Source organism: Peromyscus leucopus, chromosome 5 (genome assembly GCF_004664715.2).
Source record: "Peromyscus leucopus breed LL Stock chromosome 5, UCI_PerLeu_2.1, whole genome shotgun sequence".
In the NCBI taxonomy this organism is placed as follows: domain Eukaryota; kingdom Metazoa; phylum Chordata; class Mammalia; order Rodentia; family Cricetidae; genus Peromyscus; species Peromyscus leucopus.
This window is the reverse complement of record NC_051067.1, coordinates 122,648,725-122,674,950: the sequence shown is the minus strand read 5'-3', so window position 1 is coordinate 122,674,950 and position 26,226 is coordinate 122,648,725. Positions and strand designations below refer to the sequence as shown.

The 26,226-nt window shown below is 52.7% G+C and overlaps 1 protein-coding gene across 1 annotated transcript; it reads left to right on the top strand.

The window, feature by feature from the left end:
* The first annotated feature begins 1,860 nt into the window (after nucleotides 1-1,860).
* On the top strand, nucleotides 1,861-24,761 carry Zdhhc7 (zinc finger DHHC-type palmitoyltransferase 7). The gene is made up of 8 exons (XM_028880788.2): nucleotides 1,861-2,236; nucleotides 12,845-12,929; nucleotides 16,341-16,662; nucleotides 18,625-18,749; nucleotides 20,070-20,166; nucleotides 20,597-20,678; nucleotides 21,708-21,838; nucleotides 23,152-24,761. Exons 3-8 carry the CDS (start codon nucleotides 16,357-16,359, stop codon nucleotides 23,326-23,328), a joined length of 918 nt encoding a protein of 305 aa, XP_028736621.1. The 5' UTR covers nucleotides 1,861-2,236; nucleotides 12,845-12,929; nucleotides 16,341-16,356; the 3' UTR covers nucleotides 23,329-24,761.
* The last annotated feature ends 1,465 nt before the right edge of the window (nucleotides 24,762-26,226 follow it).

Here is a 26,226-nt window from a genome sequence, read left to right as displayed (position 1 = left end):
GTGCCCTCAAAGGTCAGAAAAAGGCATCAAATCCCCTGGAACTGGAGTACAGATGGTTTGTGAACTGGCGTACGAGTGCTGGGACCAAAACTAGATCTTGTGCAAAAGAGGCAAGTGCTATTAACTACTCAGCCATCTCTAACGCCAGCTCCAAGGTTAATTTATATTTTAATCTCGTGTGTGTGTGTGTGTGTGTGTGTGTGTGGTGTGCCCCCACTTGTGCTTTCGTTATTCAGCTAGGCTGGGTACTCAAGGTCACAGTCACAAACATCCTAGCCATGAGTATGCACAGTTTATTTCCTGTTTTTAACATCCTGTTTGAGTTGTCTTGAGGAGAGCACACTATCTCTGTAGGAAATGTTGCCTTTATCAGTCAGGCTGAGGTTTCTTGACTCTCAGTCAACAGGAAAGGTCAGGTAGATCCCTGGATGAGGGGCTTCTTTCCCATGTCCCTTGATGTCCCTGTCTTTCTATTCTGTCCCAACTGTATTCAAGTCCTTCAGTGAACCGATGAGTTCATTGAGGTTACCTGCAAATGTGTGTGTGATGGGCTACTTTTAGGTGCATGGATGACTGAGGACCAATAGCCCACCCTAGCACGGGAAAACACTGTTGAAGACTGCCTCACTGGAGTTCCTGACACATCCTGCAAGGCTCCAGAAGGTCTCCTCTGGCCAGCAACAGTGTACTGCTTATATGAACTGAGAGGCCTCCTGGGCCTTGTGAGTTTCCTGAGCCTCCCTTTCCTCTAAGAGCAAATGTTTCCCCCACTGAGGAAACAGCTACACAGGGCAGGCCAAACAAGAGTTGACTGAAAGATGGTTACCATCTTGAACATACAGATGCACAAGATAAAACCGTAAAGGAGGCTGGAGAACAGGCTCGTCTGTTATTAGCACTGGCTGCCCTTCCAGAAGACCCAGGTTTGATTCCCTAGCACCAGTAAGGGAATCAATTCAAAACTGTTAATGCCAGTTCCAGGATATCTAATGCCCTCTTCTGGCCTCCTCAAGCACTGCAGACGTGTGGTGCAAAATACCCATAGACATAAAAATAAAATTTAAATTTAAAAAGATATGACCATAAAAACTTAAACCAAACGATGCATTTTTCGAGATGGCATTACTATGTAGTCTAGAGTGGTCTCGAACTCAGGATCCTCTTGCCTCAGTCTCACTAGTGCTGGTATGTAGCCGTGCACTTAGCCTTAAACGCTGTAATTTTGGGAAAGTTAATGTAATGCACCCTTACTTCCAAAAGTCTGGCTCGAATAGCAGTTTCTGGACGCAGGGACGGGAAACTCCGCGAAGATGGCATACAGACCAAGGGCTAGATCCCTGCGCTCTCATGATAGCCTTTTCCAATCTTACAACACATCCCGCGTCCGCCAGTTTAACTACCACACACTTCTCTGCCCTGAACAAACGGTGCAACAAATCGTGCCAAGGGGATAAACACGCACGTTTCTACCTCTGCAAAACTCAGAGCCGTCACCAGGAAGGGGTTGCAACGATGCTCCAGCGACCAGATCGTGGAGCTGTGCAGTTCGGACCCAGGCACCCTATCCCCAGTCCAGGGCGCTTCCACGGGCTCCCCAACGCCCTCTGGCTCAGTTGCTTACACTCCCATGCGTCCGTCCTCCATCTCCGTAGTTCTCCATCCTCTACCTGGCACAGGCCAGCCTTGCGGGAGGATCTGAGTCGCCACTTGCTAGACCTAGGGTGCCACGGGAAAAGTTCTCAGGAGAGTTCTCCGCACGAATGGCGACGCGGCGTGGCCCTCGCGGCGGCCCGTAGGCGCCGGTTCTTATCTTCCGGGCCACCCTTCTCGGGGATCTCCGTTTAGCAGTCTTGCCGTAAGTGCTGTCTCTTCTTTAAGAACCTCTAGGTTTTTGGAAGGTCGGTAGCGGAAGAAATCGCCAGTGTCCCCACAAACCTCCTCCTGGAAGCCCCGGGCGTCGCGGCCGGAAGTACGCAAGCGCTGCGCCTTGACCTCGTCGTGTCCAGTTCCGGGGTTGTTCCGCTCCGCTGTCCAGGCCGCGGCGTTGGGCTCTCTCTTCCGCTGGGCTGCTGCCTCCGGTACACCGGCCCGGCCGGCCCGAGCCGAGCGGAACCGAGCGGATCCGGGTCCACTCGGCCCGGCCATGAGCGCGGTCGCATGATGCGTCGCCGCTCGCGCCGCTGCAGCCGACGGCCGCGAGGAGCCGCAGCACTGGGCGACCCCACCCGGGCCTCGGGTAAGTGCAGTGCATGCGGCGGCCGGGGCCACGACCCCAGGCTGCTCCCGGCGGCCTCCGAGCCGCAGTCCCCTCGGGGGTCCACTGCCTTCTCTGCCGATCCCGCAGAATCGGACCCTGTTTGCAACCTCAGGCTTTTGCCTGACCTTGGGCGCGACACCCAGCTCCGGAGCCAAGCGTTCTCTGAGGCTAATGTCGGGGTTGCTGTCATAAAGTGCTGTCACCCGTCTGTGGGCTGTGAAGTCTTTGTAAGGCATGCTTTGTCGCACGTCTGTCTTCTCCAATCCTATGCCCCCACCCTCACCCCCTTTAACCGAACTCTTCTATTCTTTGTCGGTCTGCTTCTTTCTCCTCCCCCTGCCCCTGTCCATGGTAGTAAGGGGTTAGTTACCCGGGAAGGGCGTCTTGGACAAGCAGGTCAGCTTTCAGGGTAATAAGGTTCAACTCTTCTGAGCTGTCATCATTTCTAGAACTAAGTCCCTTCTAGCTATCAAATAGGCTCATTTTATTAGCTCGTGAACAGCCAGTTTATTGTGGCAATTAAATTGGAGTAATGAGAGTTGCAGCTGTCTACTCTATAGCGGCTTTCACAGTTGTGTGTGGTGCTGTTCAAACCCAAGCTACAGCCTCCTTTGCAGTCCCCATAGAGACTGCATTCGTGTTTATTTTACTGGCTTGGATGGCAGGTCCTTTACATTTCTTCCCAAATCTTTCCCAGCTCCCCATCAGGACAATGATCTTTCTAATGTTGTTTACAACTTTCACTTGCCTAAAGTTACAATATCTTGTTAAACTTGCACAATTGGTTGAAGTGAAAGGTTCTTGGAGTATTTTATAAAATGGTCTAATGAGAGTGTTAACTAAATTTCACTTTTTGAATGTTGCACAAAATAGACAGGTTGGAGGTGTGGAAATTGGATTGTATACTTTACACAGGCTTCTGAGTTGAGAGCTGAGGAGAGGAGGAGAGGAGAACAGTGAGTGAAGAGGTAATTTCACTTAAAATTGTTTCAATTAGAACTCTTAAGTGGGTGCACACCTTTAGTCCCAGCACTTGCGAGGCAGAAGCAGGTGGATCTCTGTGAGTTTGGGGCCATCCTGGTCTACATAGTGAGTTCTAGGACAGCCAGGACTACACAGAGAAACCCTGTCTTGAAAAACAAAAACAAAAACAAAAAAACTCAAATTAGAACTCTGTAGCCAGCTAATCGACTTGCCTTAAAAAACAAGCCCTTTCCCAAGAATGGAAAAGTAGGCATGTATAGCCCCAGCATCCAAGAGTTGGAGGTAGAGATGAGAAGATCGAGAGTTTGGGCCTACCTCAAGCAAAACAAAACAAAATGGAAAAGTATTACTGTTAATGGAAAGACCCTCAGTTCAAAAGTATATGTGAAACTTTAAGAACGATTTTGACTAGTTAGAAGTATGGACAGGATTTTTGTTTGTTTTTTTCGAGACAGGGTTTCTCAGTGTAGTTTTGGTGCCTGTTCTGGATCTCACTCTGTAGACCCGGCTGGCCTCGAACTCACAGAGATCCTCCTGGCTCTGCCTCCCGAGTGCTGGGATTAAAGGCACGCACCGCCACTGCCCAGCTAGGATTTGTATTCTTAATGAAGTTGTTACTTGCTCGCGTGAACTTCGGTGATATAATATGATAACAAATTAACCCAAGGAAGTAAGAATAGAAGTTAGTCCCCACTAAAGTAGCGTCTGGGTGCTTTGGAAGTGGTTTTGCTGTCTGCTCTAGCACTTCCTAGCTTCGTTCTCTGCTGAACAATGACATGTGACATTTCCTAAAGGCAGCTTTTGAGGGACATTTCTTAATAGTAATGTTTTGATTATAAAAGTAATGCTTTTAAAAGATTTATTTTTATTTGTGTGCATGCGTACATGTGTGTACCTGCCCCGTGTGTATCTGCAGAGGCCAAAGAAAGCATCAGTTACCATGGAACTGGAGTTACTGGTTGTTGTGAGTGGCTCAAGGTGGGTGCTCTCTGGAAGAGCAGCATGTGCTCTTAACCACTGAAGCCATCTCTCCAGCCTGTATACACTTTCTAAAGAATGTTTTCACGCACAAAGCACAGAAGAGAAGACATAAAATCAAAACTGAGCTCCAGGGCAGGGTGAACGTTGACACCTTACCATGGGACACTTCAGTTTTGACAGCTGAGGAGAGTTCAAGTCTGCTGTGAACATTGCTGAGATACAAAATTTAGGGGGAACAGCCCTGCTCTCCACACTGCAAGTTGGGGTGGGGTTCTCCAAGCCACCCCCTTGGTCATAGTCCACAGGAAAGACTCAGCTCACTGAAGGAGATAACGGTTAGTTGGTTTATTACAGAAAAGGGCTGCAAATTAAAGTTAGCCAAGAGAAAAGAATGGAATCCAGGCAGGTCTCAAATACCAGCATCTGCCCTCCTCCTGTGGGTCCCCAGCTCCCTGACATTGCTGTGTGGCATTGTGTATGGAGTATTGCCAACCCAGGCCTCCTCTGATGAGGGGTGTGATGGTCAGTGGAACAATAGGCAGCCTTACTTAGGTGGATAGGTACTGTGACACCCAGAGCCTCACAGCACATCATATCGTTAGGGGTTTGTTCTTGTTTGTTTTTGTTTTGTTTACTCTTCCTCCTTGAAAATGTAATTCTTTGCTTTGCTGTTGACTAATGACTCTCTCTTCTAAATCATGGAGGAGACAAAGGTCAGTGGGAGAGCTTCGTAATTCCAGTTCTCTTTTATCAAAAAAGTCTCTGAAGTAGGGTGTGGTAGTATGTCTGTAGTCCTGGCTCTAGAGCCTGAGACAGAAGGATTGCTTGGACCCAGGAGTTTGAGCTAGCCTGAGCAACACAGCAGGTCTTTGTCTGGTTTTGTACTCCGTGCTCCATCTCCTGCTATTTGCACACATTTGTCTTGCTGCTCCGAGCCCTGCTTACTGCTGAATTCCATTGCTGTAAACAATTCATAGAATTTTATTAGGTCTTAAATGAAATCCAGACTGTGGACTATGTCTTATTGGCACAGCACCTGGTCATTTAAAAAATACTATATTCAGTCATGGCTTGAAGATAGTGGGTGCTTGAAAATTGGTGAATGAATACTTGTGCTAGGCAGAGAGAGTGAATGTGAATTTTCATTGGAAGAAGGAGCAGAAGCCCAGAGGAGCTCACCAAAACTTGTGGGAGAGGTGGAAGGACTGAGCCTTGACAAGTCTGGAGGAGAGTTCAGTGAAGCAGCCCTGAGGAATTTGGACCAGATGGATTTGGAGAATGGAACTGAGATTTTGAAGAATAACTCTTGTTACTGGGATCTTGATCTAGGTTCCTTGTCATCTCTTGGGAAAGAATTCAGATGAGACATATCATGGTGTGGAACACTCTCAAAGGTGAGAGTGGGCAGTGGCCCAAGGAACCATTATGGAGGGAAACGCAGTGACAGTGACCAGAGAGCTGGCCCTGCTGCCCACACGAGTAGGCAGACTTCACACTGTTCTCTGAAGTCTTCGGGACAGACAGCTTTCCTGAGAGGTTCCTTCCTGTGCAGGTAATTGACAGGCCACTGGATTAATCCCTAAGGGACAGGCAAGTTATGTCTTCATTCTTTACCAGGAAGCCTCTGCTAGGTAGAAATCCTAGGATCTTTCTGGCAGTTCAGAAGCCATGTCTCCACCCAGGGCCAGAGATAACAACTCAGATCCCATTCTGCCAGGTCCCAGTCCTGCGGCTTCAGCTCCTGGTTTTCCAAGTTGCTGGTCGTGAAGGGTGGGTCTGTCCTCAATGGCCTTTGAACCTACCAGTTTCTAACTAGTCAACTAATGCAGAGGGTTGTTGGGACCTAGTACCCGAGGCTTGAGTGCCATAGGGTGCGGGCATCATGGAGAGGTAATGACAAGGACACTAAGTAGGTGTGTCCTCTGGCCACACAGGAGAGCAGAGGCATTAGGCACGCAGGTTGAAAGCCTCTGAGGAAATCTTGAGGAAGCCAGGCTCCATGCTCAGAGCACAGCGGAGAGGGGCCACCAGCTAGAGAAGTGTCGGTCTCTCTGGAGACAAACTTTCCAAGTGTCATTGCTTTGAAACTCCAGAATTCTGCTGTTCCGTAGAGTGCTCTTTCTCAACCCTGGGCTTTGGAGGGGGTGTGTGTCAGCAGGAGAACCCAGCAGTAGAGGCAGAGTGGCCCCAATCCCATATTCATAGGGTCTATTTGAATGACCCATCTCCAAGACTTGGCTCCTCATCTAACAGCAGTGCTCTGTGCTGAGTGTGCTTCATGACACTATCTACCTTGAGCATCCTCCCTGCCCCACTTTTTCTCCCAACCTCAAGCATCCTCCCCGTCCCCATCCCCCACAACATGCAACATCCACCCTGCTTTTCTCTCTCACTCACTCAATGTTCTGGAGTGTAGGGAAATCTCAAGAACTGCCCTGGTGAGGATGTGTCGGGAAACAAGCAGCAAGGGAGCAGCCAGCAGGAGGGGTGTGCAGCTCTGGGTGGCTGTGACTGCAGGCTGCAGGGGTCTGTGCACAGGCAGGCGTGGAACTGATGTGACCCGATCCTCCAAGGATTGCACTGAATGCAAGCGGGCCAGGCTGCTCAGGTAAACAGAGGCACTGAGTCTACAACTGAGTGCACAGTGCCAGGATCTGGGTGGGCAGGGGACGTGGAGATGTGGTCAGGTTGGGGACGCTTCTGAGGGTCAAGACCCCGGCCAACACTTGCTCAAGGCTTAGATGTGGGGGCTGGAGGAAGAGACTAGTGAAGGTGAGTTCTTAGTAGTTGACCTTTGTGGTGGTATTGTGTTCCCCAAAATATTGTGTACCTTAATAAATTTATCTGGGGTCAGAGAACAGACAGCCACTAGATACAAAGGCTAGAAAATGGTGGCACTCACACCTTTAATCCTAGCATTCCAGAGATAGAAATCCCTCTGGATCTCTGTGAGTTCAAGGCCACATTGGAAATAGCCAAGCATGGTGACACGCCTTTAATCCCAGAAAGCCAGCCTTTAATCCCAGGGAGTGGTGGTAGAAAGCAGAAAGATATATAAGGCGTGAGAACCAGAAACTAGAAGGATTTGGCTGGTTAAGCTTCAGGCTTTCCAGCAGCAGTTCAGCTGAGAGTCATTGGGATGAGGACACAGAAGCTTCCAGTCTGAGGAAACAGGACCAGCTGAGGATCCGGCGAGGTGAGATAGCTGTGGCTTGTTCTGTCTCTCTGATCTACCAGCATGGACCCCGATAACTGACCTCGGGTTTGATTTTATTAATAAGAACTTTTAAGATTCCTGCTACAGACCTTAGTGGCTAGATGGTGTAGTGTTGTTTATTGAAATGGGAGGTGGGGGACAGTGTAACGGAGGAGGCTCTGCTCCCAACCCTCCTGCAGTGGAATTTGCTAGTAGCCAGTTGACTATTATGTCACCAGTATGGTTATTTTCTAGATTCAGTTCTCCTTTCCAACCCCCTGGGCCTGTGACCCCCAAGATGTCACTTCAGAGAGCACGGGAGTAAAGAAGTCAGGACCCTAGCCAGGCGGTGGTGGCGCACGCCTTTAATCCTAGCACTCGGGAGGCAGAGGTAGGTGGATCTCTCTGAGTTTGAGGCCAGCCTGGTCTGCAAAGCAAGTTCCAGGACAGCCAGGGCTGTTACATAGAGAAACCTTGCCTCAAAAAAAAAAAAAAAAAGAAAGAAAGAAAGAAAAAAGAAAAAGAAAAAATATATATATAAAGAAGTCAGGACCGGTCCTGTGTGCTCCCCAGCTGGAGACCTGTGGGCAAGTGTAGCTGTTGAGGGAAAGCTCAGTGATGCCTTCCACCCCTGAGGTGGCTCCTCCTCCTGTCCTCTGCTTCATGTCTGTGTTCTCCACTTCCAACCTCTGTGACCTGCAGTGTTCCAAGTGCTGTTTTATTGTGACTAAGTATCTTTAACAGACACGTCTAGAAAGGTTAAAGAAGGCTACTTACTGCCCTCAGCATGCAGCCCTTGCCAGTGTGTTGACACTTGGCTTTTGTTGGGTGTGTCTGTGTGTTCTTCAGGGTTAATAGTTTTGTAGACTTAGTCATCAGGGGAGAAAATAATGGGTTCCTGTGCATAGGTAATCAGCCTGGCATGGGAAGCCAGTTCTGCACTCAGGCCTGTGCGCTGGAGCGACCGGTGCTTCGGAAGCACTTTTCACGGGCTGGGCTAGGTCACACAGGCTGTTCATTGGCCACATCGAGTGAGGGTTGGCTCCCTTGTCTGATGGGTGCCCCTGTGAATGCTTAGGGTTCCTACTGCACCCAGTCTTCAGGAGTGCTGCATCTTCCCTCCCTCTGAGCCTGCTGCTGGGCTCCTCAGGACCTGGGTGCCCTCAGGTCCTCCACCACCTGTGTTTCAAGCATCTGCCTCTCCATCCTGGACTCTGATTTGCAATTCCAGGCCAAGTCTTGCCTTCAACACCCACTTCCTGTCACCATCTCTTTTGCTGGCCTGTCATCTCAGTAGACTATCGTGAGCCCTGGCAGGGTCTTGGAACAGAGAGGCCAGCCTCCTACAGCGCTTTGGGGGCACTTAAGGTTCTCGGCACTATGGATACATGACTGCATTTCTGTTCTTTCTCTTCCAGTCTCCACAGCTGTCCCTGAGTCTCGCTGCACTTCTTCTACCACCACCCCCCGACTTCCTCCAGGGTCCAAAGGTGGTGGTTGTGTTGAGGTTTGTCTATTTGAGAAAGGGTCTCACTTTGCAGCCAGCTGTATGAGACCTGAAACTTGTGATCCTTTGTCTCTGTTCCTGGGTGTTGGGATTAAGGCATGAACTACCTCCTCCAACTGTACATTTTAGCAAGTTCCCACCATCATATGGCAATGTGCCCCCCATCCCAGTGTGACAGGACAGTCACCCTACCCTCCCTCCAGGCCCCAAAGCCACTGATCTGTTTAGTTATCCAGGCTTCTGCTTTGTTCAGTTTATGACAGTTGTCCAATGCGGAGCCTTTTCGCTCACTTTGCATACCTAACACTGTGTTCTGAGTCTCCGTGAATGCGTTGTTTCTAAGCTGCATCATGCAGACAAAGACAGCTTTTCACTCACCTTCGGCAGTGTGAGGAATACTCCTGTGCACACTCCCATGCAGGGGTCTGTGGAAATGCTGCCTTGGATCACTTGGGGGTTCTGGCTGTGAGTTCTCCCCAGGCCAAGGCTAGCCTCCCACCCTCTAACAGTTGGCTTTCTCCTCGTCATCCCTGTCCTTTGCGGCTTCATTCCCTGGGCCTGCACACATGGCCCCGTACCCCAGAATCAGAACTGCACTGCTTCGGTGGCCTTAAGACAAGTTCAAAGCAAGGACAGAAGAAAGGGCCTCTGATGCGAGCCTCATCTCACACTCAATCCAGCGGCTTTGTTGGCTCACTTGGCGTCTGTTCTTGCATTCCCATGGTGCCCACTGTGGGTGAAATGTGGCATGGCCATAGCAAGGTGCCACGGGTGCAGGGGAGTGCTTCTGTGAGGTAGGGAGATGAAGAGCGTCCTCCGTGTGACTTCCAGTGTGGAAGTGGGGACACTACAGAGAGTGTGACTTCCAGTGTGGAAGAAGTGGGGACGCTGCAGAGAGTGTGACTTCCAGTGTGGAAGGGAACGCTGCAGAGAGTGTGACTTCCAGTGTGGAAGAAGGGGGGGACACTGCAGAGAGTGTGACTTCCAGTGTGGAAGAAGGGGGGACACTGCAGAGAGTGTGACTTCCAGTGTGGAAGGGGGGACGCTGCAGAGATGGAGTCAAGGCTTCCGATTCTCCCTCCAGCCTCAGGTGCCTCTCTTAACTGCAGTTAAGATTGTGCTTTTTTGTTTGGCCGTGCATGTGTGAGACCCTGCCTGGAGTCTTGCTCTGGAAAAAGAGTTGTAACTTTCTTAGCTGTCAATGGCCTGGGCTCCTAATACTTTACTGAAAATTCTAGGGGGGGTTCCTGGTGACCCATGAGCCTTGTCTGTGGTGGCTGACTGTCCCAGCCCTCCTGGTCCCCCTCCCTGCCCTGCCTCCTCTCTGGATGCCATGTTCCCAGTGCCCCAGGGTCTAAGGTGAGCTTACCTGTCTCCACCTAGCCGCATGCTCCTGTGCTGAGGCCTCTCATTCTAAGTGAGCTGGTATCTTGGGGCTTGCCTTGCAGACACCTTGGATTCGGTGAGCCCCATTCTCCTCGCTCCCCACTAGCCTGCAGTTCCGCTAGTGAACTCTGCCTGTCCTTACTGCACTGCCACCCTTCCTGTGCCTGCCCGATGGTCCCCTCAGGCCCTACTCTTCCTGCCCTCTGCCCATCGTTGCTTGGGTGAGAGGACGCAATAGCCTCCTGGGTGACAGACCTCCCCTGCCAACCTCATCCTGCCTTGATGCCAAGTACTCTTTGTGTGCTACCTCATTAAGACACCTGTCCTCTTGCCTGAGTTCTGGTGCCTGAGCAAGGCACTCAGAGGACTGCTCGTGGGATCCAGTCCTGTCCCCCATCACAGCCCCCTCTCTTGTGTGGTGCCCTTCCTACCTGGGTTCTCTGTGTTTTCTCCGTATCTGCTTGTCCATCAGGTTGCCCTGTGGCCAGTCATCTTTCCTGCTCCTCACTCTGGTTTTTGCTATCTCTCCCCTGATCCCTTTGCTGTTGGTTTGGAAGCTTTCAGCACATTGTTTGGGAGGCTCCGCTCCACCCCCACCCCCACAAGTGTGAGAACCCTGTGGATGAAGCTCTGCTCTTGAGTCTCTGTATTGTTTTTTAAGTGCCTGGCGCTTGGGTGCCCAGCCGCATGTGATGAGGTGTGTCTCTGTCAGCTGCAGACGTCTGCTCTCTGTGTCTGTGTGTAGGGCACTGGTGGGTTGTGACTACTGCAACCATCAGCTCAGTGTGAGATCAGGGTCCCAGGCGGGCACTTGGGGCATAACAGTGTTTGATGTCCTATCCCTCATTCTTGGAGGAACCGATCACCAACAGATACTAATTCTTGAGTTCCTTCTGCTTCTGTCCACATGACCACAGAGCCTGAAGTCACAGATGAGAGTAAATGGAAGACAGCCTTGGCTCACAAATGCACTGAGCAGGATGTGGCATCTCCTGAAGCTTTTTCCTCCAGCACTGCCCCAGTCCCTGGACTAGCCATTTTATCCCTGCATCCTCTCATGGGAGCCCCACAGACTCACAGAGAAACACATATTTAAAGTGTGTACTTCATCTGTTCAAAACAACTTAGTGCATATTTAAAGCATGGTCTCACAGTGTAGCCCAGGCTGGCTTCAAACTTGAGGCAGTCCTGCTTTGGGCTCCTGAGTGCTGGGGTTACAGCTGTGCCCACAGTAGGCTACTTAATGAATTTGGCTTTGATAAATCCATGTGCCCATGTCCCTTGCTTCAACTGGAAGGCAACCTCAGCCTCTTGAGCTGGAACCCGTTTCAGGTTCTTTGGACACCTGTTGGTTTGTGTGGTTTGTGGTCCCACAGGAGAGTCACTGCGTACGTGTTCCTTCACTTCACTGGAGTTTGTGAGACTTTCCAGTGCTTCTGCTCATTCAGTCACTTTCTCTTCCCTGTGTGAATATGCCACACTCTGCCAGTCTCCTGCAGACGCCATCTGCAGTGGCCCTCAATCAGTGCTAGCACTTTCTCTTGGCCGCTCTGCCCCCCCTTTTTAGCAGTGCCTGGTGCTATAATTGCCCCCCTCAGTCACACTCTGCCCATCCTGTGGCTCCTCCTCCATGGCTAGTGAGAACAGGCTACTGCTGGACATACATGTGAGCCAGGTGTGGCCCCTCCCTCCTATCCCCGGATCTTTCCTCCTTTCCTTTCCTCCTTTCCTTTCCTTTCCTTTCCTTTCCTTTCCTTTCCTTTCCTTTCCTTTCCTTTCCTTTCCTTTCCTTTCCTTTCCTTTCCTTTCCTTTCCTTTCCTTTCCTTTCCTTTCCTTTCCTTTCCTTTCCTTTCCTTTCCCTTTCCTTTCCTTTCCTTTCCCTTTCTTTCTTTCTTTCTTTCTTTCTTTCTTTCTTTCTTTCTTTCTTTCTTTCTTTCTTTCTTTCTTTCTTTCTTTCTTTTCTTCCTTCCTTCCTTCCTTCCTTCCTTCCTTCCTTTCTTTCTTTCTTTTTGAGATTTTTGAGACAGGGTCTCTCCTGAGTCTCACAGTGTAGACCCAGCTGGCTTCAGACTCATAAAGATTTGCCTGCCTCTGCCTCCCAAGTACTAGGATAAAAAACATGTACCACCATACCTTTTCTTGAAGGATTCAGGCATCTGGATTTGGAGCTAACATGAGGAGGGTAAAAGAGACCACAGTAAGTTATTGTTGGCTGCAATAGTGTGTGTTCCAGTCTTAGCTGCTGGGTCCTGTGGCTCGATGGCTTGAGCCCATGAGTTGGAGGCTAGCCTGGACAGCTTATAATACCTTATCTCAAAAACATAAATAATAAAATCACTAATTTTGTTCCACAGTTAATTTGCTGGTGATCAGAACTCAGAAGCCCAGTGATTTCATTGCTGTGGACAGTCCCAGTTGCAGAGCCACAGTGCTGCTTAGACTGTGTGTGTGACATCCATGGTTCACAGACTTGTTCTGTGCGCTGCTCTGTCACTCAGCAGGTAACCTGTCATTGAGTTTATTGTCTTGCAGGCCACATCACACAGGACAACATGCGCCTTACAGTCCTGAAAAAAAGGCACAAGTGCTCCCATGATGCTTAGAAGCAATTTGTAAGGTGAGTGTGCGGCTGGTGTGTGTGACAGAGTCTCACTCTAGCTAAGGCTAACTTCAAACTTACCATCCTCTTGTCGCAGCCTCCTGAGTGCTGGGATTATGGGCACAAGCTCATTGTGACTCTTGACTTAGAGCACAGTATCCCTCCCTAGCTGATGTAGCTATGGATTGTGGGACAGGCAAGGGTGTGTATGTGGTCAAGCCCAGAGGCAGCTGCAGTCTGAGGCTGTAGGCGGAGTTTCCTGTCCCAACTGCCTGGTCCCAAAGAAACCACAGAGGCTGATATTACATTACAAATGCTTGTCCAATAGCTCAGGCTTATTACTAACTAGCTCTTATACTTAAATTAACCTGTAGTTCTTTTTATGCTTTGCCACATGGCCCATGGCTTGTTACTTCATATTTGCTTAGCAGCTGGCTGTCGACTACCGTGTGGTTCCCTAAGAGGCTAGTCTCAGGGCGAGGCACATTCACTCAGAGCTCTTCCAGAATGGACCACCAAGAGTGTGGCACCAGCAGATATTAGTGTTTGTTGTGTGGGACATGGCTCCTGGTGGGTCATGTGGCCCAGCATCACATTTCTTGGTGCTAGCCATGTTCTCTCTGTGTATGGAGTGCTTTCCTTGTGGTTTTTTCTCTCCTTTCCCATTGCCCTAATGCAGTGGACACAGTAACTTGGGATGGAGCAACTCACAGATAGCTGCAGTCCTGCTGTGTTCAGTGACTGCCGCCTTTCAGATTTTGTACAGGCGTGGCAGCACATGCTTGTCATCACAGCACTTAGTGGGTAGAGGCTGGGGGGTCAGGAGTTCAAGGACAGCCTGAGCTACCTGAGACCTTGTCTCACAAGAACAGAAAAGGGGAAATAAAGTGACACTTGGGTCTTGGGCTGTTTTCCTTCTCTGGTGTCCATGGATTTGGAGGTGCACACCTCCAGGACACACATGTTCTACACTGCCAGCCTGATGTGCACATCTAAGAACATCCTGCCACAGCCATTGTTAGGTGTGTCTCGGGGTGCCATTCTTCTGTGGATATTCCTGCCACCTGTACCCCAGGAAGAGCAGAGCACTCCGTGCCCTGGCAGCTCTCATGGGACCTGAGCTGGGAAGCACTGCAGACCCGGGAAGCACTGCAGACCCGGGAAGCACTGCAGACCCGGGAAGCACTGCAGAGCGGGGAAGCACTGCAGAGCAGGGAAGCACTGCAGAGCGGGGAAGCACTGCAGAGCCGGGAAGCACTGCAGAGCGGGGAAGCACTGCAGAGCGGGGAAGCACTGCAGAGCGGGGAAGCACTGCAGACCCGGGAAGCACTGCAGAGCAGGGAAGCACTGCAGACCCGGGAAGCACTGCAGACCCGGGAAGCACTGTAGACCTGGGAAGCACTGCAGAGCGGGGAAGCACTGCAGAGGGGGGAAGCACTGCAGACCCGGGAAGCACTGCAGAGCCGGGAAGCACTGCGGAGCTGGCACCACTCAGTGGCTGTGCCCCTGTGTGACTTACAGCGCCCTGCCCTCCGAGGAGAGCTCAGACGGAAACCATGGAATTCTGACCCCACAACCTCTTGTCCCTCCATGTTAGCCAGGCTGTTCCTCACAGAGCATGCCTAGCAGAGGAAACCAGGAAACAAAGGGGTCCTGGCCTGTAGAATCCTTCAGCTGGAGGCCTTGATGTTCCTGGGCCCAGTTACAGTTTGTTTACAGAATTGGATATTCGCTGGGTATGGTGTCACACTGCCTTTAATCCCAGCACTTAGGAGGAAGAGGCAGGTAGGTCTCTGTGGGACTAAGGCAGGTCTAATCCACAGAGCCAGTTCCAGGCCAGCCAGGGCTATACAGTGAAATCACCTTTTAAAAAGAAAAGGATAGTGGGAATCACAGGAGAGTGCTGGGTCTGTGAGGGGCCTTTCCTGTCATATCTGTCTTTAAGCAGACAGCTCTTGCTGCGTGCAAGTGTCCTCTGTCTCAGCATGTTGATGTCAGGCAGGGGGCAGGTGAGGTGGGGGTGGAACCTGGCTGGTGGACACACCGAGATCTCAGATGAGGCAGAGCCATCCAGCCTCTTGTTGGCCCTTCAGAACCAGGCTCAGCCAGTGGTGCCTGAGGTTCTGAGGCCCCAGTCCCAGTGTCCAGGAAGGAAGAGCTGTGCAGGGTGTTTGCAGGCAAGAGAAGCAAGGTCCCGTGTGGCTTACAGGGGCCTGCCCGGGAAAGCTGCATGAGGGCATGAGGAGGGCAGCCCTGGCCCGGGCAGATGTCCCCATTCTTCTGTCTTCTATGGAACCCGACATCTCCCGGAAGATCTTTTGCTCTGATTCTTCTCTGGCTGTGGAAACAATGGTGTCCCCTTGCCCTGGTCTGTGCTGCTTGTCAAAGTTCTGTACTCTGCCAGTGGGGACACCCATTGGCAAGTGTCTTCCACTTACAATTAAGAAAAAAAAAAATGTGTGTCCGGACTTGAAAAGCCATGCTGCTGATTGGTGGAGCCGCAAGAACAGCCCCACCCCCTTTGCCCACCTCGGTGCTTCTGTGGAGGGGCAGGTTCACCTTGGTGCCCAGCACCGTTCCCCTTCCATGTCCCAAGGCCAGGACACAACCAGACTCTCCCTCCCTCACTGTACTTGTCCCCAGCGTCCCCACCCTTAGCAAACATGATAAGAGAAGGCCGAGCCGGCAGGCCAGGCGCCGCCGCCACCGCCGCCGCCACCGCCACAGAGTAGTTCCTGCTAGAGTCCAGTTCTTCAGCTCCTCTGGTCTCTGTGCTCTTGGCAGTTGGAGGCCACAGGAAGTACTGGGAAAGTCTGGAAAGAAAGACTGGATTCATGAACAGGAGGCCTTATGAAGGTTAGAAATCACATGTTAGAAGCAGCGTGTGATTGAGGACTAGAGGCGAAAACAGGAGCTGTCCGTAAAGGCTGTTGCCCACCTTCTGCATTAACCTGGGGAGGAGGAGGAAGCTGAGGTGGTGGAGGGCAGCCAGGTAGAAACTCAGCCTGGTGAGTCTCTAGGAAGGGGAGACAGAGCACTGTTTGCCCATGCTTCTTCCCTATGCTTGGTGACGTCTGGGTTGAGGGGTGAAAGCCCTGTCCAGAGCACAGACAGCTCAGGCCACTGAGGACAGCAGTGTCCACCGGGGTCCTCTATGTGTGCTGGGTGCTGTGATCTGTACAGCCGGTGCCTTCCGTCATCTCGGTGTGTGGTAGGTGACAGCTTTGCATGCACAGGCAAACCACACACTGACCCCTTGGGCCTCACACAGCGGGACAGTGAAGAAGGCAGAGATTGAGCCCTCGGCTAGTTTGGTACTTAGGTCCTTTTCTGCTCAGTGTATTTGAGCTGACTTGGCACGTGTGTTAAATGTGCATGTGTATGCGTGGTTTTGCCCAGGAGTCTCACCAGCTCTCACTCCCTCTGCAGGGTGTGTCAGGGAATCATGCAGCCGTCAGGACACAGGCTCCGGGACATCGAGCATCATCCTCTCCTGACCGACAATGACACTTACGATTCTGCGTCCTCTGAGGCCGACATGGCAGACAGGGTGTGGTTCATCCGTGATGGCTGTGGCATGGTCTGTGCTGTTATGACATGGCTTCTCGTCGTCTATGCAGACTTCGTGGTGACCTTCGTCATGTTGCTGCCTTCCAAAGACTTCTGGTACTCTGTGGTGAACGGAGTCATCTTCAACTGCTTGGCGGTGCTCGCACTGTCGTCCCACCTAAGAACCATGCTCACTGACCCCGTGAGTACACGCATCTCTGCTTAGAACATTGGCATGTCTTGATGCTGTCAAGGAGCAGCGCACAGCACTGCACAGATATGTGCAGACATGAAGAGTGTGGTGGGCTCGTCTCTGGAGCAGAGTCCTGTTGGCCTCCGAGTGAAGGCAGACCTGGACTTCAGCTCCTCGGTTCCTGATGCCGTGAAGGCTCAGTTCAGAGCTTCCAGGCTAGGGGCAGCTGCTTCTCAGAAGCTTGACATACTCTTTTTGTGGCCACCCTAGAGCTGGGAGAGGTGGCTGGGGCTTCCTTCTGGCAAGGGCAATCTGAGGGCCATGTGAGAGCAGTCCCCACAGGCGGCCACGGGAGAGCAGTCCCCACAGGCGGCCACTGCAGGTGTATGAGGCCGTGTGTGTTCCTTCCAAGAAAGTTCTGAGCTTCTTTACAGCACTGACCACGACCCTGGCTCAGGGACCCCGGTCTGTGCATGTAGAGTGGCCTGTGCTTGTGTCTGCCGGTTTGCTCCCACGGAGGTGACAAGAGAGGAGTGCTAGCTGGGCAGCGCCCTGTAAACCAGTGGATCCCAGTGTGCCTGTCAGACAGCCTGATGGAATACGGTTCATAACAGTTGCAAAATTACAGTTATGAAATGAAACAAAATCCTATTAGGAGGAACATCAGGGTCCCAGCATTAGGAAGTTTGAGAACCACTGTTGGAAGCTTATATTGCCATCTACGGTGGAGGCAAGACTGCCTCCCTGCCATGTTGGGATCCACAGCATAGCCTTTGCTTCCTCTCCTGTCTGATTCAGTGGCCTGGGCTAGCCTATCCACAGCTAGCCTGTCCACAGCTAGTCTATCCACAGCTAGCCTGTCCACAGCTAGCCTGTCCACAGCTAGTCTATCCACAGCTAGCCTATCTATCCACAGCTAGTCTATCCACAGCTAGCCTGTCCACAGCTAGCCTGTCCACAGCTAGTCTATCCACAGCTAGCCTATCTATCCACAGCTAGTCTATCCACAGCTAGCCTGTCCACAGCTAGCCTGTCCACAGCTAGTCTATCCACAGCTAGCCTGTCCACAGCTAGCCTATCTATCCACAGCTAGCCTGTCCACAGCTAGCCTATCTAGCCACAGCTAGCCTGTCCACAGCTAGCCTGTCCACAGCTAGCCTGTCCACAGCTAGCCTATCTAGCCACAGCTAGCCTGTCCACAGCTAGCCTATCTATCCACAGCTAGCCTGTCCACAACTTGCCTATCTATCCACAGCTCGCCTGTCCACAGCTAGCCTGTCCACAGCTAGCCTATCTGTCCACAGCTAGCCTGTCCACAGCTAGCCTATCTATCCACAGCTAGCCTGTCCACAGCTAGCCTATCTATCCACAGCTAGCCTGTCCACAGCTAGCCTATCTGTCCACAGCTAGCCTGTCCACAGCTAGCCTATCTATCCATAGCTAGCCTGTCCACAGCTAGCCTATCTATCCACAGCTAGCCTGTCCACAGCTAGCCTGTCTATCCACAGCTAGCCTGTCCACAGCTAGCCTGTGAACAGAACTGTGTCGGAGAGCTCACCCTGTGGTGCAGTCTGCCAGTAGCCTGGTGTGCTTGTGGAGCCTCTGGCCACACTAACTCCCTTCCTCAAACTCAGTACACTTGGGGCTTCAAAAGCCTTTGTTTTCCTGAAACAAGATCTCACTATATAGCCCAGGCTGGGTTCAAACTCAGCCATCCTCCTGCATCTGCCTCCCCAGTGCTGGGATTATGGGCATGTTTTACTGACCTTTTTTTGTAGAGGAGGGGGCCAGAGTGGTTAAGAGGGTGGCCCTGTGAAGCCCTAGCTGGCCTGGAACTCACTATATAGATTAGGCTGGCCTCAGACTAGTGGCAATCCTCCTGCCTCCGCCTCTCAAGTGCTAGGATTATGGTGTGAGCCTTGTTTTATTGTTCTGCCTTCCTTTCACCCAACTGTCGATCTGTGTGCATAGGGGGCTGTCCCCAAAGGCAATGCCACCAAGGAGTACATGGAGAGCTTGCAGCTGAAGCCTGGCGAGGTCATCTACAAGTGCCCCAAGTGCTGCTGCATCAAGCCGGAGCGTGCCCACCACTGCAGGTACAGCCTCCGCTCTCCACAGAGCCCCGCCAGCACCTGTAGTCTGGGGAGTGTGCACACGGTGCAGACCTCAGGTCCCTTCCCTGTGGCGGGGGACAAGTACACAGCAGCCAGAGGAAGTGACAAGGTGCCCACTTGTTTTCCTGGCCTGGTTGTCATGGGCTGCTGGCACATGGATGTCATAGCTAGAGAAGCAGGCCTCTGTCTGGTCGCTGCCCTTCCTGGCTGGCAGGAGCTGCAGACCAGATGCAGGCTCCTGTAGACATGGTGTCTGACACTGACTAATGAGGAGGAGGAGCAACAGTCCAGCCCACAAACGTGCATTTCAATGGCAGCCTCTCCTGGGCCCCGGCCACTGGCCTTTGCTGCGGTCTGTCATTTGCCTGCTGTGCCAGGCCTGGGTTTTAAACAGGCTGCTGTTCCTTGGGGGTGCTGATATCAGGTATGGAGGGTGCACCTGGGATACTTCTCCATCCCAGGGAATCTGTTGGGCTTCCTTGTCCTGGACTGTGTCTCTGTGTGTGTGCACAAAGATGGAGTGTGGCCTCCCCTTGAAGTGTCTTCCTCCTAATGGGTTGGGATTTGCAAGTGGGAGCAAATCAAGATGAGCCGGGCCTGAGATCAGCGGTCTGCAGGGAGGACAAACGGTGTAAGAGGTTTTGTCCACCTGTCGCTGTGGAGAAGTGGGAAGCTACGGCCAGCTAGGCCAGAAAGCAAACACAGGTGCATGGTATCGAGAGAGAAGTAGCAGTCTTGGGCTGGGGCTGGCATGGGGAGTGACTGGCTGTGGACACACATTCCTTTTGGGGGGTCACCTCACAGTTCCACAAGTGCAGGAGTCACTCCATTGTGCATTTAAAGGGAGTGCGCTGCTGTGGCAGGAAGTTACTCCTGCCATCCATTGGGGGTGACCTGGGAATGTTTTGGAAGCTGTTAGGTTGGCAGGTACACCGGGGGACATGAGAGAAACTACATCCGACAGAGTGGATAGTAAGAGACCAGGAGCCAGCTGCTGCTGTACAGTGCTTACTGGATGCAGTCAGTGATGTAAGCTGTTTCAGAAATGCACCTAGCAGCAGAGTCAGGCATGAGGGACAGTGTAGGAAAAGGCCCAATGCACACTTGTAATCCTAGCACTTAGGAGGCTAAGGCAGGAGGATCGTCGGGAATTTGAGGCCAGCCAGTTTGAGACTTGTCACAGGTGTCGGCAGAGTGCTGTGCAAAGATGTCCCCCGGCCTCTCCCACCTTGGATTTCATTTGGTGTCTGTCACTGGTTTCCCCAGAGCACAAGGTACTGAACTGTGCACTCTCCTTTGCAGTATTTGCAAAAGGTGTATTCGGAAAATGGACCATCACTGCCCATGGGTGAACAACTGCGTAGGAGAAAAGAACCAGAGATTCTTCGTGCTCTTCACGGTCAGTGGAAACTTTGTATGGAGATTGTGTTGAACTGGACGCAATTCTGAAAATGGCACCCACTGGAGCTGGGGAGGTATTTAGCCTCAGAGCTGATGGCTGTGTTGGCACATGCAGGGCACAGTCCAGGGGTGACTGTCTGCTACTTGTATTACATCACCTGTGGGTTTGCCTGTCCCTCTCAGTCACTACTGTCATACACAGGGCCTTCCTTTAGCAGGAGCTCGATTCCCTGCTTGTTTGCCATGTGACCATCGGGCTTGATCCACTGTGGGCTTGGATGGCCGCCAGCACTCTTCCATGGGTGCGTGGTGGGGGAGGTGTGTGTGAGAGAGAGAGAGGCGGGCTGAGAGAGAGAGCGAGAGCAGCCAGCCTCTGCTTGTAGGATGACAAATTGTTCGAAAGAGCTAACCTGTTTCCGTCCTTCTAGATGTATATAGCTCTGTCTTCAGTCCATGCTCTGATTCTCTGTGGGCTTCAGTTCATCTCCTGTGTCCGAGGGCAGTGGACAGGTAACTGACTCTCTGTGTGTCATTCCTGAAAGTTTCGCAGTCGGGGTGGGGGGGGGGGGGGTCCCTAAGGGAGAATCAGTTTCCTGGATGCAGGGACACACACACACACACAAAAAAAAAAAAAAACAACCAACCTTATTTGTAATAACCTGAGTTTGGTTTGTTGTAGTTGTTTGTTTGTTTGTTGTTTGGGGTTTGTTTTGTTTTGTTTTAAACAGGGTCTAACTTTGTATCCCAGGTTGACCTTGAACTCGGGGATGATTCTTTTACCTCAGCTTCCTAGGTGTTGGAATGCCAGGTATAAGCCATTGTGCTGGTAAAAAGCTGACATTCCTTAAGACCGGAGTGTGGTAGTTTCACCCCTGTTATCCTGCTTATTTGCTGAGCCCTCACTGGATCCCTCACTCAAGGCGTGACTGACGAATTTCTGATAGGTCATTTTAGCTGCTTGCAGACTTTAGACACTAGAAGCGGGCAGGATTGCCACCAGTCCGTCAGTCCTGTGTTCGCTTTCTGGCTGGCTTAGTCAGTCATGATTCACAGCTGTCTTGGCGTGGCCTGATGGGGTATCCAGAGAGGTGTGATCCAGACGGCCCTTGACTGGCAGCTGCAGAAAGGCAGAGGGGCTGAACTCCTGTGACAGTAGCCACACAGTGTAGGTACAGGAGTGTCCTTCAGGACAGTCCCACACCTCTGGGAAACCAGGCAACTTAGCGTGACCTTATCTCATAAAGAGAGTAGAGCTCAGTGGTAAAACACTTGCCTGGCATTTGTCAAGCCCTGGCTCCAACCCCCAGTGCAGGAAGAACTTCAGGGAAGGTGGACTTGAGAGGTTGCTGGCTAGGAAGGGTGGGCAGGCTGTGTGCTGGGCAGGCTGTGTGCCAGCCTCTCGGAGAGCTCGAGGGCCCTCTCCAAGGGCGCACATTCCTTCCAGGAAACTTAGTGCAGGGGTCAGGGTGTGTAAGTGTAGGGCTCCCTCCCTGTGGTGTAGGGTGCTGGTGCACTGACCCACCTCCTTCTCATCCCCAGAGTGCAGCGACTTCTCACCTCCCATAACTGTAATCCTGTTGGTCTTCCTGTGCCTTGAGGGCCTCCTGTTCTTCACGTTCACTGCGGTCATGTTTGGCACCCAGATCCACTCAATATGCAACGATGAAACAGTAAGTCTTGTTCTGTGTCTGCGGGGTGGGGTGGGGTGTCCTGATCTGGAGTCGTGGACACTGCTCTGTGTCTGCGGGGGGGGGGGGGGTGTCCTGATCTGGAGTCGTGGACACTGCTCTGTGTCTGTGGGGGTGGGGTGGTGGTGGGGGGTGTCCTGATCTGGAGTCTTAACACTGCTGTGTGTCTGTGGGGGGATGGGGGTATGATCTGGAGTCTTGGACATTGGTCTGTGTCTGTGGGGAGGTGGGGGGGTGTCCTGATCTGGAGTCTTGGACATTGTTCTGTGTCTGCGGGGGTGGGGGGGGGGTTGGTGTCCTGATCTGGAGTCTTGGACATTGTTCTGTGTCTGCGGGGTGTGTGTGTGTGTGTGTGTGTGTGTGTGTGTGTGTGTGTGTCCTGATCTGGAGTCGTGGACATTGTTCTGTGTCTGCGGGAGGGGGGGGGGGTCCTGATCTGGAGTCGTGGACATTGCTCTGTGTCTGCGGCGGGGGGGGGGGGGGGTGTGTGTGTGTGTGTGTGTCTGATCTGGAGTCTTGGACACTACTCTGTGTCTGTGGGGTGGGGGTCTGATCTGGAGTCTTGGACACTGCTCTGTGTCTGTGGGGGGGTGGGGGTCTGATTTGGAGTCTTGGACATTGCTCTGTGTCTGCGGGGGGGGGGTCTGATTTGGAGTCTTGGACATTGCTCTGTGTCTGCGGGGGGGGGGGGGTCTGATTTGGAGTCTTGGACATTGCTCTGTGTCTGCAGGGGTGGGGTCTGATTTGGAGTCTTGGACATTGCTCTGTGTCTGCAGGGGTGGGGTCTGATTTGGAGTCTTGGACATTGCTCTGTGTCTGCAGGGGTGGGATCTGATCTGGAGTCTTGGACAGCCTCGGACCCCACAGGCCTGTGTTTTGCTGCTCCCTCCCTTGGCACAGTGTTGTCTCTGGGTCCTGGATTGATGGAAGTCAGTTAGGCCAAGCAGGCCCTGGGTGAGAATGCTCAGCGGGTCTCAGGAACTCAACTGCCCTCCTACCCTTACAGGCCTGGAGTAGGTACTGTGTAAATACAGGACTGAGTAGGAATTCAAGCAAGGGGTTGGTCCCATGCAGAGGGCCACTGCCATCAAGAGCCGCAACAGGCTGACTTTGCGGCTGGTCCATGCAGATGGCTGCAGCCTGGCTGTGTGTGAGAGAGACAGGGAGGAACACTCACAGTGCCCAGGTCCACACAGGCTTTGGAGGCCTGGCAGCAGACTCGTGTTGAGCTGTGTGGGGCAGCAGGCTGGCTGTGGGTCGCTCCTCACTGCTACTGTGACTTCTTCTGCTTCCAGGAGATCGAGAGGCTGAAGAGCGAGAAACCGACGTGGGAGCGGAGACTGCGGTGGGAAGGGATGAAGTCTGTCTTCGGGGGCCCCCCCTCCCTCCTCTGGATGAACCCCTTTGTTGGCTTCCGATTCAGACGGCTGCAAGTGAGGGCTAGGAAAGGGGGCCCCGAGTTCTCTGTGTGAGCCTTCGGGGCAGGGACGTCTGCAGACATCTTGATGCTCCCTGGCCTGCAGACACAGCAGCCTGGTGGGCAGATGGAGCTGGCCAGCTGACGGGGCCGGGAGCAGCTACGTGGACTGAGGGCCACGGGGCCTTGTCAGTTTTTGTGTGTACTGCCAGGAGAAGCATGCAGCCCCAGGAGGCCATCCTGTCACCATCCTGACACTTGGGATGCCACGTGGGCCAAGAGCATCCCACAGGCAGAGCTGCTTCTCAGTCGTGAAGAAAGCCGCAGAGCAGCAGCTGCTGGCAGGCCTGCTGGCCTGCCCCCAGCACACTCCCTTTCCAGAAGGGTTTCCACAGAGACTCTGTGGCTTGGAGGGCTCCAACCCCTAGCACTGAACAGTGAAGACGGCTTCCAGAACACTCCCTGCTGTCCGGAATGGGCATCCTTTGACCCTTCCAGCAAGTCTGTACGTGCTCATCTGTGTGTGTGTCTGTGTGTGTGTGTGTGTGTCTGTGTGCGCGCATATGCCAGAATCGGCAGTGTTGTTCAGGCACGTGTGTGGTAGACAAGCTGTCTTTCCGACTCCAGTGTTTCAGGGAAGTGGGACGCACTGCTGGCCCTCGCTGGCCTTCTATGAATGTATCATACAGTGTCCAGATCCAAAGAACAGGCATGCCTGCGCATGGGCCCGGCCTCCTGCTTTTATTTCACTCAAAGTAGTATTTGAGGGCGTGGAGCTGAGGTCTTGTTGTTCCGGCCAAACTAACAGCATGCAACAGTTCCTCAACAAGGAAGGTGGCGCCCTGTGCTGAGGCCCAGCACTGTGGGGAGGGGCCATGGGAGCTCAGCATGAGAGGGGCGAGCCGCCTTGGCCCCTTTGGGCAGGTGCTGCAGGGGCCAGCCCGGTGCCCGAGCTGTCAGAGCAGTGACTGATGACTTTATTTCTCCACCGTGGCGCTGCGCTCAGAGTGCACCCTGGGTGCAGCTTCGAATACGGCAGTACACACACAGCTCCCCTCGGGGGACTTGCCTTAAACTTGTAGGTTGTTCCTTTGCTGCTGAGTGAGAGCGGTCTGACAGAGGCTGGGGACTTGCTGCGAGTCCGCTCCCATGCAGACACCAGTGTGTCCCTGTTGGGACCAGCTGCCTTTCTGTCCTGTGATACCATGACTGTTGGCCATGTCAGTCGCTTTTACCCGGCCTCCTCTGGGCTTCTGTGCCACTGAGGGGAACCCCAGGACCTGTGAGCCTAGCCCTAATGCAGTGAGCAAACTGGGGCGGCCTCAGATTGTCTCTGCATTCCTTTGCACATGTGTCTGGGCATGCAGGCTCTGGGAGGTCATCCTCCAGTGTGGAATCTGTGGCGGTGAATCCAAGCTGAGTATACTTGACTTTTCAACTCCTCAGTGTGATTTTATATGAAATAAAGTGACCCGTCCACAGTTCTCACCTCCTGCAGCCCTCTTCTTCCTGGGCGGCCTGCCTGCCTTTTCTCCAGAATCTAACTGCTGTGTGCCTGTGACGGGATGTGGGCATCTGGGCACAGTTCCCAGAGTCACCTCTGCAGCCGTTCCCTGGCTAGGATTTTACTCTGAGACCCCTTAACTTTCTCCTGAATGGCCTTGGTGAAAAAAAAATTTTTTTTTTTAGTTTATTTTAAAATAAAAACTAAAGCTGAGCATAGAAGCTGGTATCTGTAACCTCAGCCCTTGGGGAGGAGGATTGATTGCTGTGCCTTTGGGGCCAGTCTGCCTACCCAAACATGAACAAATGCTATTAAAAACCTTTCCGAGCTGGACGGTGGTGGCGCACGCCTTTAATCCCAGCACTCGGGAGGCAGAGGCAGGCGGATCTCTGTGAGCTCAAGGCCAGCCTGGTCCACAGAGAGTTCCAGGACAGCCAGGGCTACACAGAAACCCTGTCTCAACTCCCCACACCCAAGAAAGAAAGAAAAGGAGGGGGGCTGCATGAGGAAGGACCCAAAATGGCCCAAAATGGCCCAGCCTTGGGTGTGCTGTACAGATGCTACTTTGATGCTCATGGTGGCTTTCCTGACAGGAACACATGCCTGGCCCACTGTGCAGCTCCTAGCCTGAGGCCTTTAGCTGTGACCCTGCCTGCGCCCCTCCTGGGATGTTGGGAGGCTTCACCATACAGGGCAACCAGGACTGGTGGGAAGGGGCTGAGGCCTGGGTGTGAGACCAAAAGGTGTCCCGGGGGACCCAGTCAGCTGCCAGCGCAGCGGGGAAAGCGTTCGTGGCTGAGCAGCCTGGCTCTTGTAGCGGGCACAAGCCCCACAGACCCTGGGGACCCAGTGGCTTCTCAGCTGTCAGCTGCCTAAGCACAGACAAAGACACAGACCCCGAAGGGAAGACGCGGTGATTCCACGGCCCTGTGGAAGAAGGACAGACAGCCTGGGCTGTTCGAGAGGCACCGAGGGCAAGTCTCTCAGCTCCGGTGGCTTTCTGGAAAGTCCAGGAGGCTGTGGAGGCTTGTTCTAGGCATGCAACCCCACAGATCAGAGGTGAGGGGTAACCCTCTGCTTCCTGTTGGCTTGGGGCTCGCAGCCTGGGTTCCTCTCCTGGGCAGTACGCTTCCTTCATTGTGCAGCTGAGATGACGAGGCTGGATATTTTGTTGCTCGAGATGAGGGGTCTGTGACTTTTGCAGGACCTAGCCCCCCTTAGTCACGTCACCATGTCCTGTGCCCCACCCCTCCTTGTCCCCATCCATTCTGCTTGAAGTTCACACCTTCTAGACTGACGTGGGACAATGGCTAGGCTGGGTTCACCCCGTCTAGCATCCCCACCTCCCATCGCGGCTGCCCATGGGCTCCACTCTCGTGTGTCTGGGTTTAAGTGACTTTAATTTACCCCACAGAGCGAAGTTTAGCCCTGGGTCTCAGACTCAGCCTG

Bases quoted from the DNA above. Each gene is read 5' to 3' on its own strand.
- Zdhhc7 (XM_028880788.2), top strand. From the start codon at position 16,357: ATGCAGCCGTCAGGACACAGGCTCCGGGACATCGAGCATCATCCTCTC. The intron at 16,663-18,624 runs GTGAGTACACGC...CTGTGTGCATAG, and splicing joins GAACCATGCTCACTGACCCC to GGGGCTGTCCCCAAAGGCAA. The intron at 21,839-23,151 runs GTAAGTCTTGTT...TTCTGCTTCCAG, and splicing joins CAATATGCAACGATGAAACA to GAGATCGAGAGGCTGAAGAG.